The following is a 14,783-nucleotide window of genomic DNA, read 5'->3' on the forward strand; positions in this document are numbered from 1 at the left end:
ACATCAAGTCAGTAAATGACATCATTGAATGGCTGTGATTGGTTCATCGAGAGAGGCTCTGATTGGGTGAGCCAGTGGCGCTCATGATCCAATCACAGCACTCGCCTGCTGGAGGCGGGGTATTCAAAGCTTCATTAGTTACCAGAAAGAAAGTGCTGTCAGCGTGGAGGACACAGAAGCCTGGAACAGCGCTGCCGGAGACCAAGTCAATGGTTTGGTTTCATCCTGTTATGCGTCTGTGATTTTCATGGCCGCATAATGGGACAATCACGCCCATCTGTCGAATCCCTTATTTTGTTTAGGACTCTTTTATACAGGGGTATGCATTTTTGCGCACGCCTCAACGCAGCATTTTTGAGCTATGTACAAGGCTTTTTTTTGCACGTATCAGCGCATTTTACTGTGCTTTTTGCATGCAGGGCATGTCCATTTGCGTGCAGATGAACACGCCACAATTTAAATGGCTATTTAGCATAATGGATTCCAGATGTGGTGTATTTGTTTTTTCATTTATTTTCACTGAATTGCAAAGTTTTTTATGCATTTGCGTACCCCCTATAGACTTCTATGGGGACCTTTAGTGTACAAATGCGTACAAGAGTAGAGAATGCTACGTTTTTTCCCCAGACTCGAACACTGTGTAAGCGAAAAGGAAATGGGAATGAACCCATTGAAATGAATGGGTCCTGTTCTCTGCGCATGCAAGTTTTGCGCATGCTAATACGTCCGTGTGCAGCACCCCTTACTCTTAGATTTTAAGTGACATGGAGTTCCTTCCTCATCTTGAGTGATGTTGGGGGAGGAATCAACATTTGGCTTTTTTTCACTGTTTGGATACATCTGCAATAGATGATTATGGAAAGCCTCCTGGAAAGATGCGGCTGTGAAAAAAATTCTATGAAGCGGCCATAGATAATGGCTGAGATGTCACTTCTATTAACATTGTAGCAGTTTGTCAGCCAAATGAGGAGGCTATGAGCAGTTTAGATCCAATAAATCAGCAAGTGTCTATAAAAGCTTTGATGAAGTGTTTGCCTTCTGCAGTGTTTGCAGGGGTGATGCTGCGCGGTTCGGAGACGGCTGAGATGGACGGTGGTGCCATCGTGGGCTGGGAATCTGCAATGCATTAACCTTCACTGCTGATGGAACCATGCCAATGAGTTATGTTTTACTGCAACTAATATTTTCTGCAAAGTATCATTACATCGTGTCTCTTCAGTGGCCAGGTTGGCAATGAAAGGCTTTTTTGCTGCTTACTACGTTATTTTGAATGCTTATGGTGCCCATCATAAGGTTTAATTCATGGACATAGAAGCCCATCTCCCGCTCCTGTGAAGCTGCTGCTTTGCTTCTACTTGCTTTTTGCTTTTCATACATAAAGTTTATGACTTGTTTCCTGAAGTAATTTGTTTCCCGCATTCGTGGGAAGAACTAATTATGTGATATTTAAAGGTAACTTGTCAAGTCTCTAATGATCCGATGGGATATACGGGGTTATTCAGAAACAAAGAGCAGATTTGGGGATTTTATTACAAACTTCAAAAGACAGGAACACAATCCGCACATCGCTAAGAAGAGGAAGGGACAAAGTTTTTATGACATGACAGTAAGGACTACTTATGCACAATGACGTTCGCCGCTACGGAGCGCAGTTGTGCATGAGCAAGGTAATTTTTTTTTAAACCTTTGAAAGTCCACATTTGAAAAATCAGCAAAAAAATAAAATAAACCAGGATAATAGGTCTTGCCCTCCCTTTCTTACACTACCAAGTGAGAATCCCAATAGTGGATACAAAACCATTGAAATCATGGTTTTAAGCCTTCAGTTCTCTTTTCTGCTGCGCTGCATCGCTGTTTCTTGTTTAGAGTTTATAGGTAAATGGAAAAACCACAGAAGAAATTGTTTTGTGCGTTTGAGTTTGCTAAGTGTGAATCTATTGTTCACACATTGGGGGTTACATGGTATATATGCCTGTCCTTTTGTATCAGTCTATCTATAAGTATATGGCCGCTTTCTGTGACTTTTTTGTCTGTTTGAATATCCCTTTTTAAGTAATGTTAGCGTAGGGACCAACAATAAGTGAGGACCTGTGACGAGGGTTGCGGGCTCACATATTTTGGCCAAAATATCAGCTAATACCTTGTACTTATCAGTATTTATTTATCACATGCAGTGCAGCTTTGAATGTTGGGGGAACCCAGAGTGCCTGTGGCGGTGTGGCTTGCCTTTGGGGTGAAGAGCAATCCGCTGGTTTCAGATATGGTGTCACTAAGGCCTCATGTCCACGGGGAAAATCAGATCCGCTGCGGATTTGGGCTGCGGATGCACTGTAATTGTCTTTTATTTTTTATGCGGGAGATCAATTGAGCTATGTGCTCTATGAGCTCCCACACGCGTGATCCGCACTAAAATGGAGCATGTCCATTTTTTTTCATGCTCCAGGAATTTTTTAATTACCATCCGCGGGTATTTATGTACTAGCGGGTGGTCAATGCATTCCTATGGGGCGTGGATCCGCGTGCGGGAAAAACGCTGCGGATTTTAATTCTTATTTTCCCTGTGGACATGAGGCCTAATAGGTTGTGAGTAGAGATGAGCGAGTATACTCGCTAAGGCACATTACTCGAGCGAGTAGTGCCTTAGCCGAGTATCTCCCCGCTCGTCTCTAAAGATTCGTCGGGGGGCAGGGGAGAGCGGAGAGGAACGGAGGGGAGATCTCTCTCTCCCTCTCTCCTCCCTGCTCCCCGCTGCAACTCACCTGTCACCCACACCGCCCCCCGAATCTTTAGAGACGAGCGGGAAGATACTCGGCTAAGGCACTACTCGCTCGAGTAATGTGCCTTAACAAGTATACTCGCTCATCTCTAGTTGTGAGCATGCAGGGTGTACTAGATGTATCATGTGGCATTACACCCTGTATCTATCTTTCTGTGCAGGAATTAGCTCTTAGCAGCCACTCCCATCAGTATAAGGAGGGATTGTGAGTGACTGACTCATCAGTGAAAGCTGCGCCTCCATGTAGCATTCTGGCCGTCTGCATGTTGGGGGTTACATGGTATATATGCCTGCCGTCTTGCATCAGTCTATCTGTAAGCACATGGCCGCTTCCTGTGACTTTTAAATCCATTATTCCAGTGCAACGTGAATTCCAGCATTGAATCCAAAATCAGTTGCCTCGTCAATTTTACGAATGAAACAGGAATTTTATTTAACTTGGTTGCGTATTCAAAAAAAAAAGCACTGGTCACCCGCGACGCTTCTCATAAAAATGTGGAGCGTATGTGCAAGAAAATGGAGCTTACTGGTATGTCATAAAAACCTTTGAACCTTCCACTTTTCAGTTATGTGTGGATTGTGCAGCTCTCTTATGTAGTTTTTTTTTTTTTTAAATCCCCAAATCTGCTCTTTCTTTTTGAATACCCCTGTATAGTTTTCTATAATCTGATTACTACGGTCCCCTGTCCACGGCTGTGACTTCGTGGGCGGTAAATCGCTGGCGAATCACGCCGTCTGAAGCTTTCCATAGCCTTGCTACGGAAAGCGCTGGCCCCGTGTCCACGAGCAGAGAATCATTGCGATTCTCCGCTCGCGGCCAGCAATTCGCAGCATGCTGCGAATTGCCACGATTCTCCGCGGTCAGCCTGTCAGATTAGGCTGACAGCGGAGATCCGTCTGCGGCTCCTGCTCCTGCGGCGGTGGCTCCTGCGGTGGTTATCCGCCGCGGGATACCGCAACACCCATTGACAGGGGGTCTTACTTTATACAGTTACACATATACAACACTTGTACAAACATGTTTTAAAAAAATGCAAATGGAAAGCTTTCAGTTTGCTTCCATTATGTTAGGTTTCCATTTTTTTAACAGGAACAAATGACTTGGCTTAACCCTTTCCAATCCACTGTCTGACTTTTGAAGACATTCTAATTGAAGGCTGTACAGCTCCGATGTCGGAAGACGTCCGGCAGGGTATTCTTACTGTATACTACTGGCTCCTCTGTTGTCAGCAGCCTCTCCAGCATGTCCCATACGGCAGTACTGGCTCTAGCCAGCAGACGGCGCCATTGTATAATGGCAGAAAGAGAAAGCCCCCTAGGAAACCCTGAATCCAAAATTGGATTGCAAAGGGTTAATTCTGCTGGCAATTCCACATGACAGATCAGAGAATTCTATGACAGCAAATCCTGCAGCGTCCTGTGGAAAAAATGTACATCCTTGGGCTTATTACACGAGGGTGGGCACAACTGCACTCGGCAGCATGGAGCATAGTTGCACCCGAACGAGGGGAATCCTTCCCTTTTGCCAGCTTTTCAAACTCTGCGCAGGAGTTTGAAAATAACCGCAGGATGATAGGAGCTGCCCGATCTTCCCTGCATCTAGTTTAACTATGTTCGGGGAAGATAGGGCAGGTTCTAATCTGCTGTACAAATCACAGGCGGGAAAAGTGGTGGTGAAAACGAAACCACTGAAACCTAGTGGAGATCCGTGGTTTTGTTTTGTCCCGTTATACCGCCATGGTTATCACGGTCATATAAGGGGAGAAAAACGCGCTCATTTGAATCCGCTTTTCGTGAAAGGTCCCATATGGAGATAAAACCTATTTACTATAACAAGAAACCCGTCCTGAGATTGCGCTTGTCCACATGCGTTTACCCATGGATGCAAGGCGCTTTTCATGAGAAAATGCCTAGGATCACTTCTCTGAGGTTCTGATCCTTTAGCGCTTGTTTACGTGCATTGAAGGATTGGCAAGTGTTTCCCATTGATTTCAATGGGGAACATCACAGAGCACTCACGTGCACATTGCATGGTTCGACTGTCCCATTGAGACCAATGGGCGATACGTTCTGAGGAACGTGAAAATATGACATGCTGCAATATTTTTAGCAAAATACAGTTCATATTACATGGAGTTTTGCACGTCTCACAATACACGATATTAGTGTGAATTTTGCGCTTGTGTAAATGTTGACACGAGTGTTTATCAGCCGCTGTTTTCATGGCCGGCCGATATACACTATGATCTGATGCACTGGATTCCAATGTATCAGGTCACATGGCCGAATTCCCGCGGTGTTAAATCGCCCGGCCGGGCCAATATAGCGCTAAGCGCCAGACCGCAAAGATAGTCCTGGAACTATCTTTTGGGCTGGAATATGTTGGCCGCTGCATGGGCTCCTATTGGAGCCAATGACAGCGGCCAGAGAAGGGAGGTGGGAGGGAGTTTAGCAGCGTGACTGCTAAACTCTCTCTTCTCTCCTCCTCTCTCCTCTCCTCTGGCTGTTTGCACACAGCCGGCCCCCATCCCACCCCCTCCCTATGGGACTTGCCGGAGAAGGGAGGGAGTTTATCAGCGTGTCTGCTAATCTCCCAGCGGAGTGGGGGCGGAGCTTAGCATACAAGCTCTCACCCCATCCTACCTCCTCCCCTTGTAGAGAGTCGGCGAGTGGGCGGATGGAGGAGCAGTTTAGCAGAGCTAAACTGTATCCCCCCACCCAACGATATCCCAGGCTCTGCGTATAGTCGCCGCACCCGGGCCGTCTGAGTGTGCACACAAACAGGAGATACAGCTGCCTCTCGTTCACACAATTATTGGTCGTGCTGTGGCCGTGACACAGACGACCGAAAATTGCCTACGCTCGTTTGAAAGAGCCCTTAGGTCGAATTCACAGGACTATATTTGCATGCACAAAAATGTATAGAAATCGACAATCGGTGTGTGTAAACAGGCAGTTATTTGTCTATGAACGACTGCTTATTCACTACGAACGGCGGGGGGCAGCTGGAAGAGCTGGAAGGACTCTAACCAATGCAGGGCTCCAGGTAATTCCAAAGGGTTCACTTATTTTTATCTTGCGGCTGGATTCAGACGACCAGGACGGGGCGGGGGCTAATTCTTGAAGCTTATCCCCGCCACCGTCCCACCTCCTTTCATTGCAAATAGTGCAGAGGGGCGGAGAGGAGGCGGAGAGGGGGTGGGAGCTCAGTTCCTGGCTCTCCCATCCTCCGCCCTCCAGATGAGGACGATGTATATCGGCTCGGCGTGAAAACCCAGCCGATATACGGTCGTCTGAATCCACCCTGCAACTATACCTACACTGAGGCCGGATTCACACAGGGAATTCCGTTGCGCAAAAAATACACAGTATATTCTATTTTTCTGCTAATTTGTGCAGGGAAGTGGAAGGTATGAAACTAATTAGGCTAATTAGCCATTTCAATGTAGGGGATTGTGGCTGTGTTTTTGTTCTTTTGCGCGTGCAAACGTTGCAAAAAGTACAGTAAAAAATTCAGTTGCTTGCGCAAATACGCATATGTCCATGTGAATCCAGCCTAATGCATTACAACAAACTATCATAAAGAGTTGTCTAGTCTGGATACAGAGCAGGCCTAGGTGTGTGTGCTGTTAGCCTCTCAACACCAGAATGGTTTCATCCATGGACAGCAGAGATCTTGAAAACTGCGAGAAACTGAAATCCAAATTATGGCTTCTTGCAGATGAGCGTGATGTAATCAAGCTGGCGAGAGCGTGACGTAATTGTGCTCTGAATGGAGCCCGATCCCAATTTCTCACAAATGTTTCTGCATAGGTAAGTATCCTTTTTTTTGCGCTGCCGGGCACGTTCACATCAGCGCGCAATTATAGAGCATATTGCGTATTTTGTTGCCCAACGGAATCGCTCCATGTAAGGGAACCCAATGGGATTTACTGGATGCGGTTTCAGCGGTCGATTTTCTGCACGTAAAACCATGCACAAAATTGCCCGTTTTTAGGATCCCCATATCAGAAAATTGTATAATTTAACAAAAAAAACCCTTTAGGTATTTCTTTAGTTATTTACAAACAACCATGAAAGATGTTCTAGATAGCATGGTGGCCGTTGAATTACTGTGCAGTATTAGTGGCTATTAGAGATGAGCGAGCATACTCGATAAGGCAAACTAGTCGAGCGAGTAGTGCCTTATTGGAGTACCTGCCCGCTCGTTTCTAAAGATTCGTGTGCCGGCGGGGAGCGGCGGGGGAGAGCGGGGAGGAACGGAGGGGAGATCTCTCTCTCCCACCCACTCCTCCCTGCTCACCGCCGCAACTCACCTGTCACCTGCGCTGGCAGCTGAATCTTTAGAGACGAGCGGGCAGGTACTCGAATAAGGCACTACTCGCTCAAGTAGTTTGCCTTATCGAGTATGCTCGCTCATCTCTAGTGGCAATGTGTCTTTGTTTCATTATGACCTTTTTCCTTCAGTTCTCCATTAATTCCTTTATGTCAATGTAGAATGTCCCAGTGTCCCTAATCTAGAAGACTAATGACCATAAAAGTGGTTTCCTAACGCTCCATCACTGTCTCCCTTTCAGCTGTTGCCAGCAGAAATGAAGAGCAGCCGAGGAGCGACCGACAGTGGCGTAAGAGTTATTACTAGCTAATGATGATGATGGAAATACAAAGTATCGTAAGAAACAAATGGAGAGGATTGGTCTTACGTGGAGAAGGCGTTATTCTGTTTTTCACAGCGTATTCCTTTGCAGTTGTTAGGTTCCTCAGAGGCACTGGTCTCATAATAAAAGTAGAGTTGGTTTAGTCCATTGGCGAAGGCCAAAAGCACCAAGCAGTAGATAAAGAGGAATTTGAGAATGTCCAGCAGCATCCGTCCCAGTGAAATCTGTAGAGGGCCAAGATGCGAGTTTGCTGTGAAGAGTGAGATGAGGCGCAGGGAGCTTAGGATATTGGATATTGCAAAGAGTGCTTCGGCAATTAGCGTTGGGTGCCACATATCCCATTCCTCTCTTGGCCGGGAGCCGTTGTACTAAGGGAATAAATACAGGAACAAGCTGTAAATTATCCAGGCTGAGTCACACAGAAACTGTCCTACGGCTTGTGCCAAATGGTGAATTTAATCAATGGTAGCATTGCCCTTCTGCCTCGGGAAATGTCATCTTTTACTTGCACTGAAGGGCTTGAATTCGACTTATCTCAGCAAGCGTACTTTACAAGGTCAAAACAAGTAGATTAAAATTCCAACCCAATAGATATGCATCCGTAATACACGAACAGCACGTAGTAAGGTAACACGTTGTCTTATATTGGAAGGTTTGACATGTGGGTCATTATCACTCAGTGCTGATAAAATATTGGTCTCATTCACACAAGAATGATAATGGTAATACTAGTAGTACTGTATTAGTTCAGTATTGGGGAGGTCCAGAAAGTGGAGATAAAAGGTTTTCTGGACATTTCCCATTGTAGTCTATTGTCAGCATAGGTCATGAATAGTTGATCGGCGGAGGTCTACCAGCTGATACTCCAGGCTACTGTCATTGCAGCCGAGTCAATGAAATCAATGGGAGCATAGCTTTTCTATTTTACTTCCGGCTCCCATCGCAATGTGGACGTCCGGCTTCACTGCATTGACAGTGGGCTGGAGAATCAGCTGATTGGTGGGGATACCAAGTGGCAGATTCCTGCTAATCAACTATTGATGACCTATCCTGAGGATAGGCCATCAATAGTAAATGCCTGGAATACCTTTCTAACACTAGTTATTGCAAAGATTCAGACAGATTTCAGTTTACTTCTGTGTTTCAAATTTCCACCATGCCTAAATTGGCACATTATTTACCCAATAACAGTTAATGGAGACTAAAAGTGGCTGAAAAAGGGGAAACACACTGTCAAAACAGAGATAAGATGGCACTTAAAATGCATGAACTATGGGCATAAATGCAATGTTAAATATGGACAAAATAATATGAATAAGTCTTTAGATCAAGTATGTTGTTACAGGATTGGAAGGGCACGTCCATCTGTGCAACCATAAAGAACTGAAGCAACTTTCAAATAGTCTTGATTAAAAATCTCCTACTGTTTGGTGTTAACAACTCCTATGCCACCCTGATCCCAGAGTCCTACTCCCTTCCATCTGCCTATTAACTTGCAAACAGTAGACTAAAAGGAAAATGTGCTAACTGAGCCACCATGCTTGGTCTTTCTTCTCTGGAAGAGAAGACGAAGAAACACAAAGAGTACGTACAAAGTCCATGCAGATGTTGTCCTTGGTCAGATTTGAATCTAGGACCCCAAGGTGCAAGGCAAGAATGCTAATGACTGACCCACCATGCTCGTCCTTCCTTTTTCACCTTCTACCTCTTCCTCTTACCCCAGGGAGGAAGGGGCGAAAGAAGAAAGTGAAGGAGGAGAAGAATAGGGAAAAGGAGAAAAAGAATAAAGAGGAGAAGAAAGGCAAGAAGGCCATGGAGACTAAGCTCTTCCTGTCCTTCTTCTCTTTCTCTTTTTTCCCCTCTCTTCCCTCTCTTCCTCCGGTGGCTGAGCAGCTAGCATTGTTGTCTTGAAGCGCTGGGGTTCTAGATTCATGGCTGACTATGGACAACATCTGCATGGAGTTTGTATGTTCTCTTTGTGTTTTATTATTCTTGTTCTTCTCCATCTTCTCCACCTCTGGAGTTGACTCAGTTGTTAGCACTTCTGCCTTGCAGTACTGGAGTTCTCGGTTCAAATCTGTCCAAGTGCAACGTCTGGGGTTTTTATGTTCTCTTCTGTGTTTGTTCTTGTTGTTCTTCTCTGGAGCAGAGCAGAACCATAGTGGCTCAGTTGTTCATACTACTGCATTGCAGTACTGGAGTTCTAGGTTCAAACCTGTCCAATGGCAGTATCTGGATGGAGTCCATGCAGATGTTGTCCTTGATGAAATTTGAACCTAGGACCCCAACATTGCAAGGCCACAGTGCTAACACTGACTAGTGAACTCGATTTCTTTTAAAGCCCTTGACTTTAATGGCAGTTGGAATTGGGCCTTCACATTTACTTAAAAAAAAAATAAGACTAGTTCAATAATTGTTCAACTCTGTAAGAAAGGCTTTGGATTCTTTACAACACATATGTCAAACTCAAGGCCCGCGGACCAAATCCTCGCCACTATTTGCAATGTGAGGGGGTGAAATGGAGAGGAGCTAAGTTTTGAGGTGTAGCTCCACCCCTGCCACACCCCCTCACATTGCAAATAGTGGAGAGGGGCGGGAGCTCCGTGCACTGCTCCTGGCTCTTCCAGCCTCCTCCCCCTGCAGAGAGGGACATCGTATATCGGCTGGGCGTGAAAACACAGTCAATATATACGGTCGTCTGAATGCACCCTTATACTGACAAGCAGCCCATAAGGCCCTACATAGTAATCCAGTAGCACCCAACTTTTGAGTTGCCGGAAATACAGTGGGCGGAAAGAGCCCCCTTGCTACATTAAACTCCTTAAATCCACAGTGACTATTGAAATTAGAGCCTCATGTGGAGTAGAGTGTTAAGCTCTCATCTCACTCAGGTTGTGGGTTCAATGCCCGCATGGTTCCGTTAGCCCGCTTAAGGTTGACTCATCCTTCCGAGGTCCATAAAATGAGTGCCCAGCTTGCTGGGGGGGAAGTAAAGATGACTGGGGAAGGCAATGGCAAACCACCCAGCAAAAACAGTCTGCCAAGAAAACATCACGATGTCATGACTTGGTGTTTGGACTTTACTTACGACTGAAATTAGGCACTGCTACTATTAATGCATGGTGCAGAATCAGAATATTTTATCTTGTCCCTTTATGTATTTTTAGAGGCACTGTATAAAAGTACAATGCTTCTGAAAATATCATAAAGGGACAAAATAAAATGGCAAAAAATTGCACAACAGGCTGTAGTCACACATATGGCTCTATAGGCTGTCATTTCTGAAACGAAGACCAGAGCTAGAAGTCTATAATGGTAAAGGTTGCTCTATAAACCATGGCCCTGTCTGTCCAAGACAAGTATAAAAATTCCTGGCCGCTTTGGGCAATTCCAAGCAGGGGCGTAACTATAGAGGATGCAGGGGATGTGGTTGCACCCGGGCCCAGGAGCCTTAGGGGGCCCATAAGGCCTCTCTTCTCCATATAGGAAGCCTAGTACCATGAATAAAGCATTATAGTTGGGGGCCCCGTTCCAGGCTTTGCATTGGGGCCCAGGAGCTTCAAGTTATGCCTCTGATTCCAAGGGTATATTATTGTTCCACCAGAAACTAACCATGGTTATACAATTACATACAGCCAGATTAGCAGCTTCATTTCAGTACTTTGTAATCATGGAGACATATATGTTTGCATAAAAGCTAAATACACAAAATTATAGGACATTTTAAATCAAGACTATTTGCAAAGTTGCTTAATTTTCAGTCATTTAGATGCAGTCGAGGAATACAAATTGCCATGATGGACAGCCTTACCCACCAAGTAGAGACCCTTAGTGCTGCTTTGTATCTAACATACAATACCTAGCAACTCTTACCTTCACATAAGCAACAATTTTAAGAGAGATTGTTGCAAGGTAGAGGGAGTTCATTGCAAAATCCATGAGGTTCCACCAGTCGTGCACATATTCAGTGAATCCCCCGTCCCACATCTCCTTTATTTCTCCCCAAATAAAACCTGTCAACAAGATAAAACAGGTCAGATACACATATACAGTTAGGTAATTCAGAGTTTTAAAAACTTAGACAACAGAAGAAATATCTAGTAATACCAAACCTTAAAGTGGTATTCGTCTCATTAGCTCAAACCCATTTTATATAGCCTTTTATTCATTAGCTATAAGAGTCACCATGGAGGACTTGGAGCAAAAAGCACGCATCACATAACTTCTCTTGGCGATATCAATTAAGCATCAGTCAGTTGATCACCGGGGGGGCTTTGATTCGAGGATGGTTTGTCTAGACAATGCTAATATTATTTAAAGGGGTTGTCCCGCGCCGAAACGGGTTTTCTTTTTTTCAACCCCCCCCCCCCCCGTTCGGCGCGAGACAACCCCGATGCAGGGGTTAAAAAAGAACACCGGAGAGTGCTTACCTGAATCCCCGTGCTCCGGTGACTTCTTACTTACCTGCTGAAGATGGCCGCCGGGATCTTCTCTCTCCATGGACCGCAGGGCTTCTGTGCGGTCCATTGCCGATTCCAGCCTCCTGATTGGCTGGAATCGGCACGTGACGGGGCGGAGCTACACGGAGCTACACGGAGCCCCATTGAGAACAGAAGAAGACCCGGACTGCGCAAGCGCGGCTAATTTGGCCATTAGACGGCGAAAATTAGTCGGCTCCATGGGAACGAGGACGCTAGCAACGGAGCAGGTAAGTGAAAAACTTCTTATAACTTCTGTATGGCTCATAATTAATGCACAATGTACATTACAAAGTGCATTAATATGGCCATACAGAAGTGTATAGACCCACTTGCTGCCGCGGGACAACCCCTTTAAGTTAACCCTTTCCAATCCAATTTGTATCCTGGTTTTCTAGGGGGCTTACTCTTTTTCTGCTGTTATACAACAGCGCTATATGCTGGCTAAAGTCAGTACTGCATGAGGTGACACGTTGGATAGGCTATGACAGCAGAGAGGCTGGCAATATACAGTAAGAGAACCCTGATGGACGTCCTACAACATCGGAGCTGTACAGCCTTAAATCATAATGTCTTCAGACGTCAGACAGTGGATTGGAAAGGGTTAAATTAGATGCCTAAATGCTGTGGGCATCAATGTCTGAAATGTCTGTAGTAATGTCTGTACATGTTTTATAGTAGCCATCTTAAAGGGGTTTTCCAGGGAAAAACTACTGTTGACTTATCTTCAGGATTGGTCATCAATACTTGACTGGCTGATCCTGGCTGATCACCTGACTGAGCGCCCACTGTCGGCACCACAGCACACAGAGGAGTAAGCAAAAGCTGCTGTTCCAACCCCTCTGTAGTGGCAGGTGCTTTTAACTGCGGGTGCGGCTCCCGTTGACACAGGAGTCAGAGCTAATTGCTTCTGCTTCATACCCCTAAGTGTAGTTGATCAGCTAAGCAACGGACCTCACCCAATTAACTACTGATAACCTATCCTGAAGATAGGTCGTAATTCGTTTTTCCCTGGAAAACTCATTTAACCCGTATAGGACCAGGCACTGTAAATTTACTGCACCTGGTCCTGGGCTTAAAGCCTAGCCGTATGTAAAATTACGACACCGCTTTTAGCCTCCTGTTAGTAACAGCTGATAACCTGGAGGAGAAGGCAAGAGGAGTCTTAACCCTTTCTGCCTTTTCCTTTCCCAAGTGCACAGTGCTCAATGAGCACTGTGTACTAGAAAGTGAAAGTAAAGTGTAACTTTCACTTTGGGAGTCAGAGGGTCATGTGACCGCTGGGGTTCCCTGCTACAGCAGAGCTAGAGGGTCAAACTAGACCCTGACCAGCTATGCCAGTGAATAATGTCACTATAGGGGCCGTTTTCCCCTGTAACTAGGGCTTCTATGGATTTCCCAGCTACAGTGGGAAAGTGTCTAATAAAAAAGAACAAAAAACATGTGAATGTCCCCCACAGGTCTTAGATGACGTCATGGGGGACTTAGATAGTAAAAAAAACATAACTACATAAATAAGTAAAGCAAGATTACAAAATAAAACAACTATATATACATATAGAAAGAAAATAACCCAAAACAGACGCCAACCAAAACCGTCGCTATAAGCGCCCTGTAGTCCAAAACCATACACATTATATATCAAAACGTCCGAAACAAAATGAGGAATCCAATACCATACTTTACTTTAGCGTACATATACTAATTAAAAAAAATGGAAATGTTATAAAAAATAATTTTTTTAGCTTTTTACCCCCAATAAAACAAAAAAAAGGGAAAAAAGTCAGTAAAAAAAAAGATATTAAAAAAATAGTCCTATATGTCACGAAAAAAAAAAAACACAGCAAAAATAATTTTGATAGCGAAAGGAAAAAAAAAATAGGGTAGTAAAACCGCCACATGGGTAAAATCCCTGAAACGTGTCTGGTCCTTAAAGGGGTTGTCCCGCGAAAGCAAGTGGGGTTCAGCACTTCTGTATGGCCATATTAATGCACTTTGTAATGTACATTGTGCATTAATTATGAGCCATACAGAAGTTATTCACTTACCTGTTCCGTTGCTGGCGTCCTCGTCTCCATGGAGCCGTCTAATTTCAGCGTCTAATCGCCCGATTAGACGTGCTTGCGCAGTCCGGTCTTCTCCCTTCTGAATGGGGCCGCTCGTGCCGGAGAGCTGCTCCTCGTAGCTCCGCCCCATCACGTGTGCCGATTCCAGCCAATCAGGAGGCTGGAATCGGCAATGGAACGCACAGAGCCCACGGTGCACCATGGGAGAAGACCTGCGGTCCACCGTGGGTGAAGATCCCGGCGGCCATCTTCGCAAGGTAAGGAAGAAGTCGCCGCAGCGTGGGGATTCGGGTAAGTACTATCCGGTTTTTTTTTTTAAACCCCTGCATCGGGTTTGTCTCGCGCCGAACGGGGGGCCTATTGAGAAAAAAACAAAACCATTTCGGCGCGGGACAACCCCTTTAAGGTACAAAACAGCCTGGTTCTTAAGGGGTTAATAAAGGAGAAGTATACTAAGAGACCATGAATCAAAAATGTCCATGAATCATTCACAATATGAGTGCCATTTTTTTTGCATTTGTTGACCCTAATCCATTATAATTAATACCGTGTTGGAAATGGTAAGACTAACAGACGGCGATGTGATGCTTACATGGTGGTTAGGTTAAAAGTCTACATGGTTTCTTCACTTTTGCAATTGTACAAAACAAGAAATGTTTGATGCATTTCAACTAAAAGACCCAAAGTATTTGTATGATGACTTAAAAATGTCCAGTTCAAATTAACAGAAGCTTCCTGTACTGACTGTGTCTATAGATGCGTTACTGTACAAGTAATGCTATTATTCTCTTATGTTAAACGATCA

General features: G+C 44.9%; 1 protein-coding gene across 1 annotated transcript in view; it reads right to left on the minus strand.

The window, feature by feature from the left end:
- The window catches only part of TRPC5 (transient receptor potential cation channel subfamily C member 5), a 207,797-nt gene that overhangs the window by 45,556 nt on the left and 147,458 nt on the right, over nt 1–14,783 (minus strand). The window contains exons 4-5 of the mRNA XM_066579874.1: nt 11,308–11,447; nt 7,480–7,802 (exon numbers count right to left, since the gene is read on the minus strand). Of these exons, the coding sequence (XP_066435971.1) occupies nt 7,480–7,802; nt 11,308–11,447 (463 nt within the window). The remainder of the gene's footprint in view (nt 1–7,479; nt 7,803–11,307; nt 11,448–14,783) is intronic.

The sequence above is a fragment of the Eleutherodactylus coqui genome, chromosome 10 (genome assembly GCF_035609145.1).
Source record: "Eleutherodactylus coqui strain aEleCoq1 chromosome 10, aEleCoq1.hap1, whole genome shotgun sequence".
NCBI classification, from domain to species: Eukaryota; Metazoa; Chordata; class Amphibia; order Anura; family Eleutherodactylidae; genus Eleutherodactylus; species Eleutherodactylus coqui.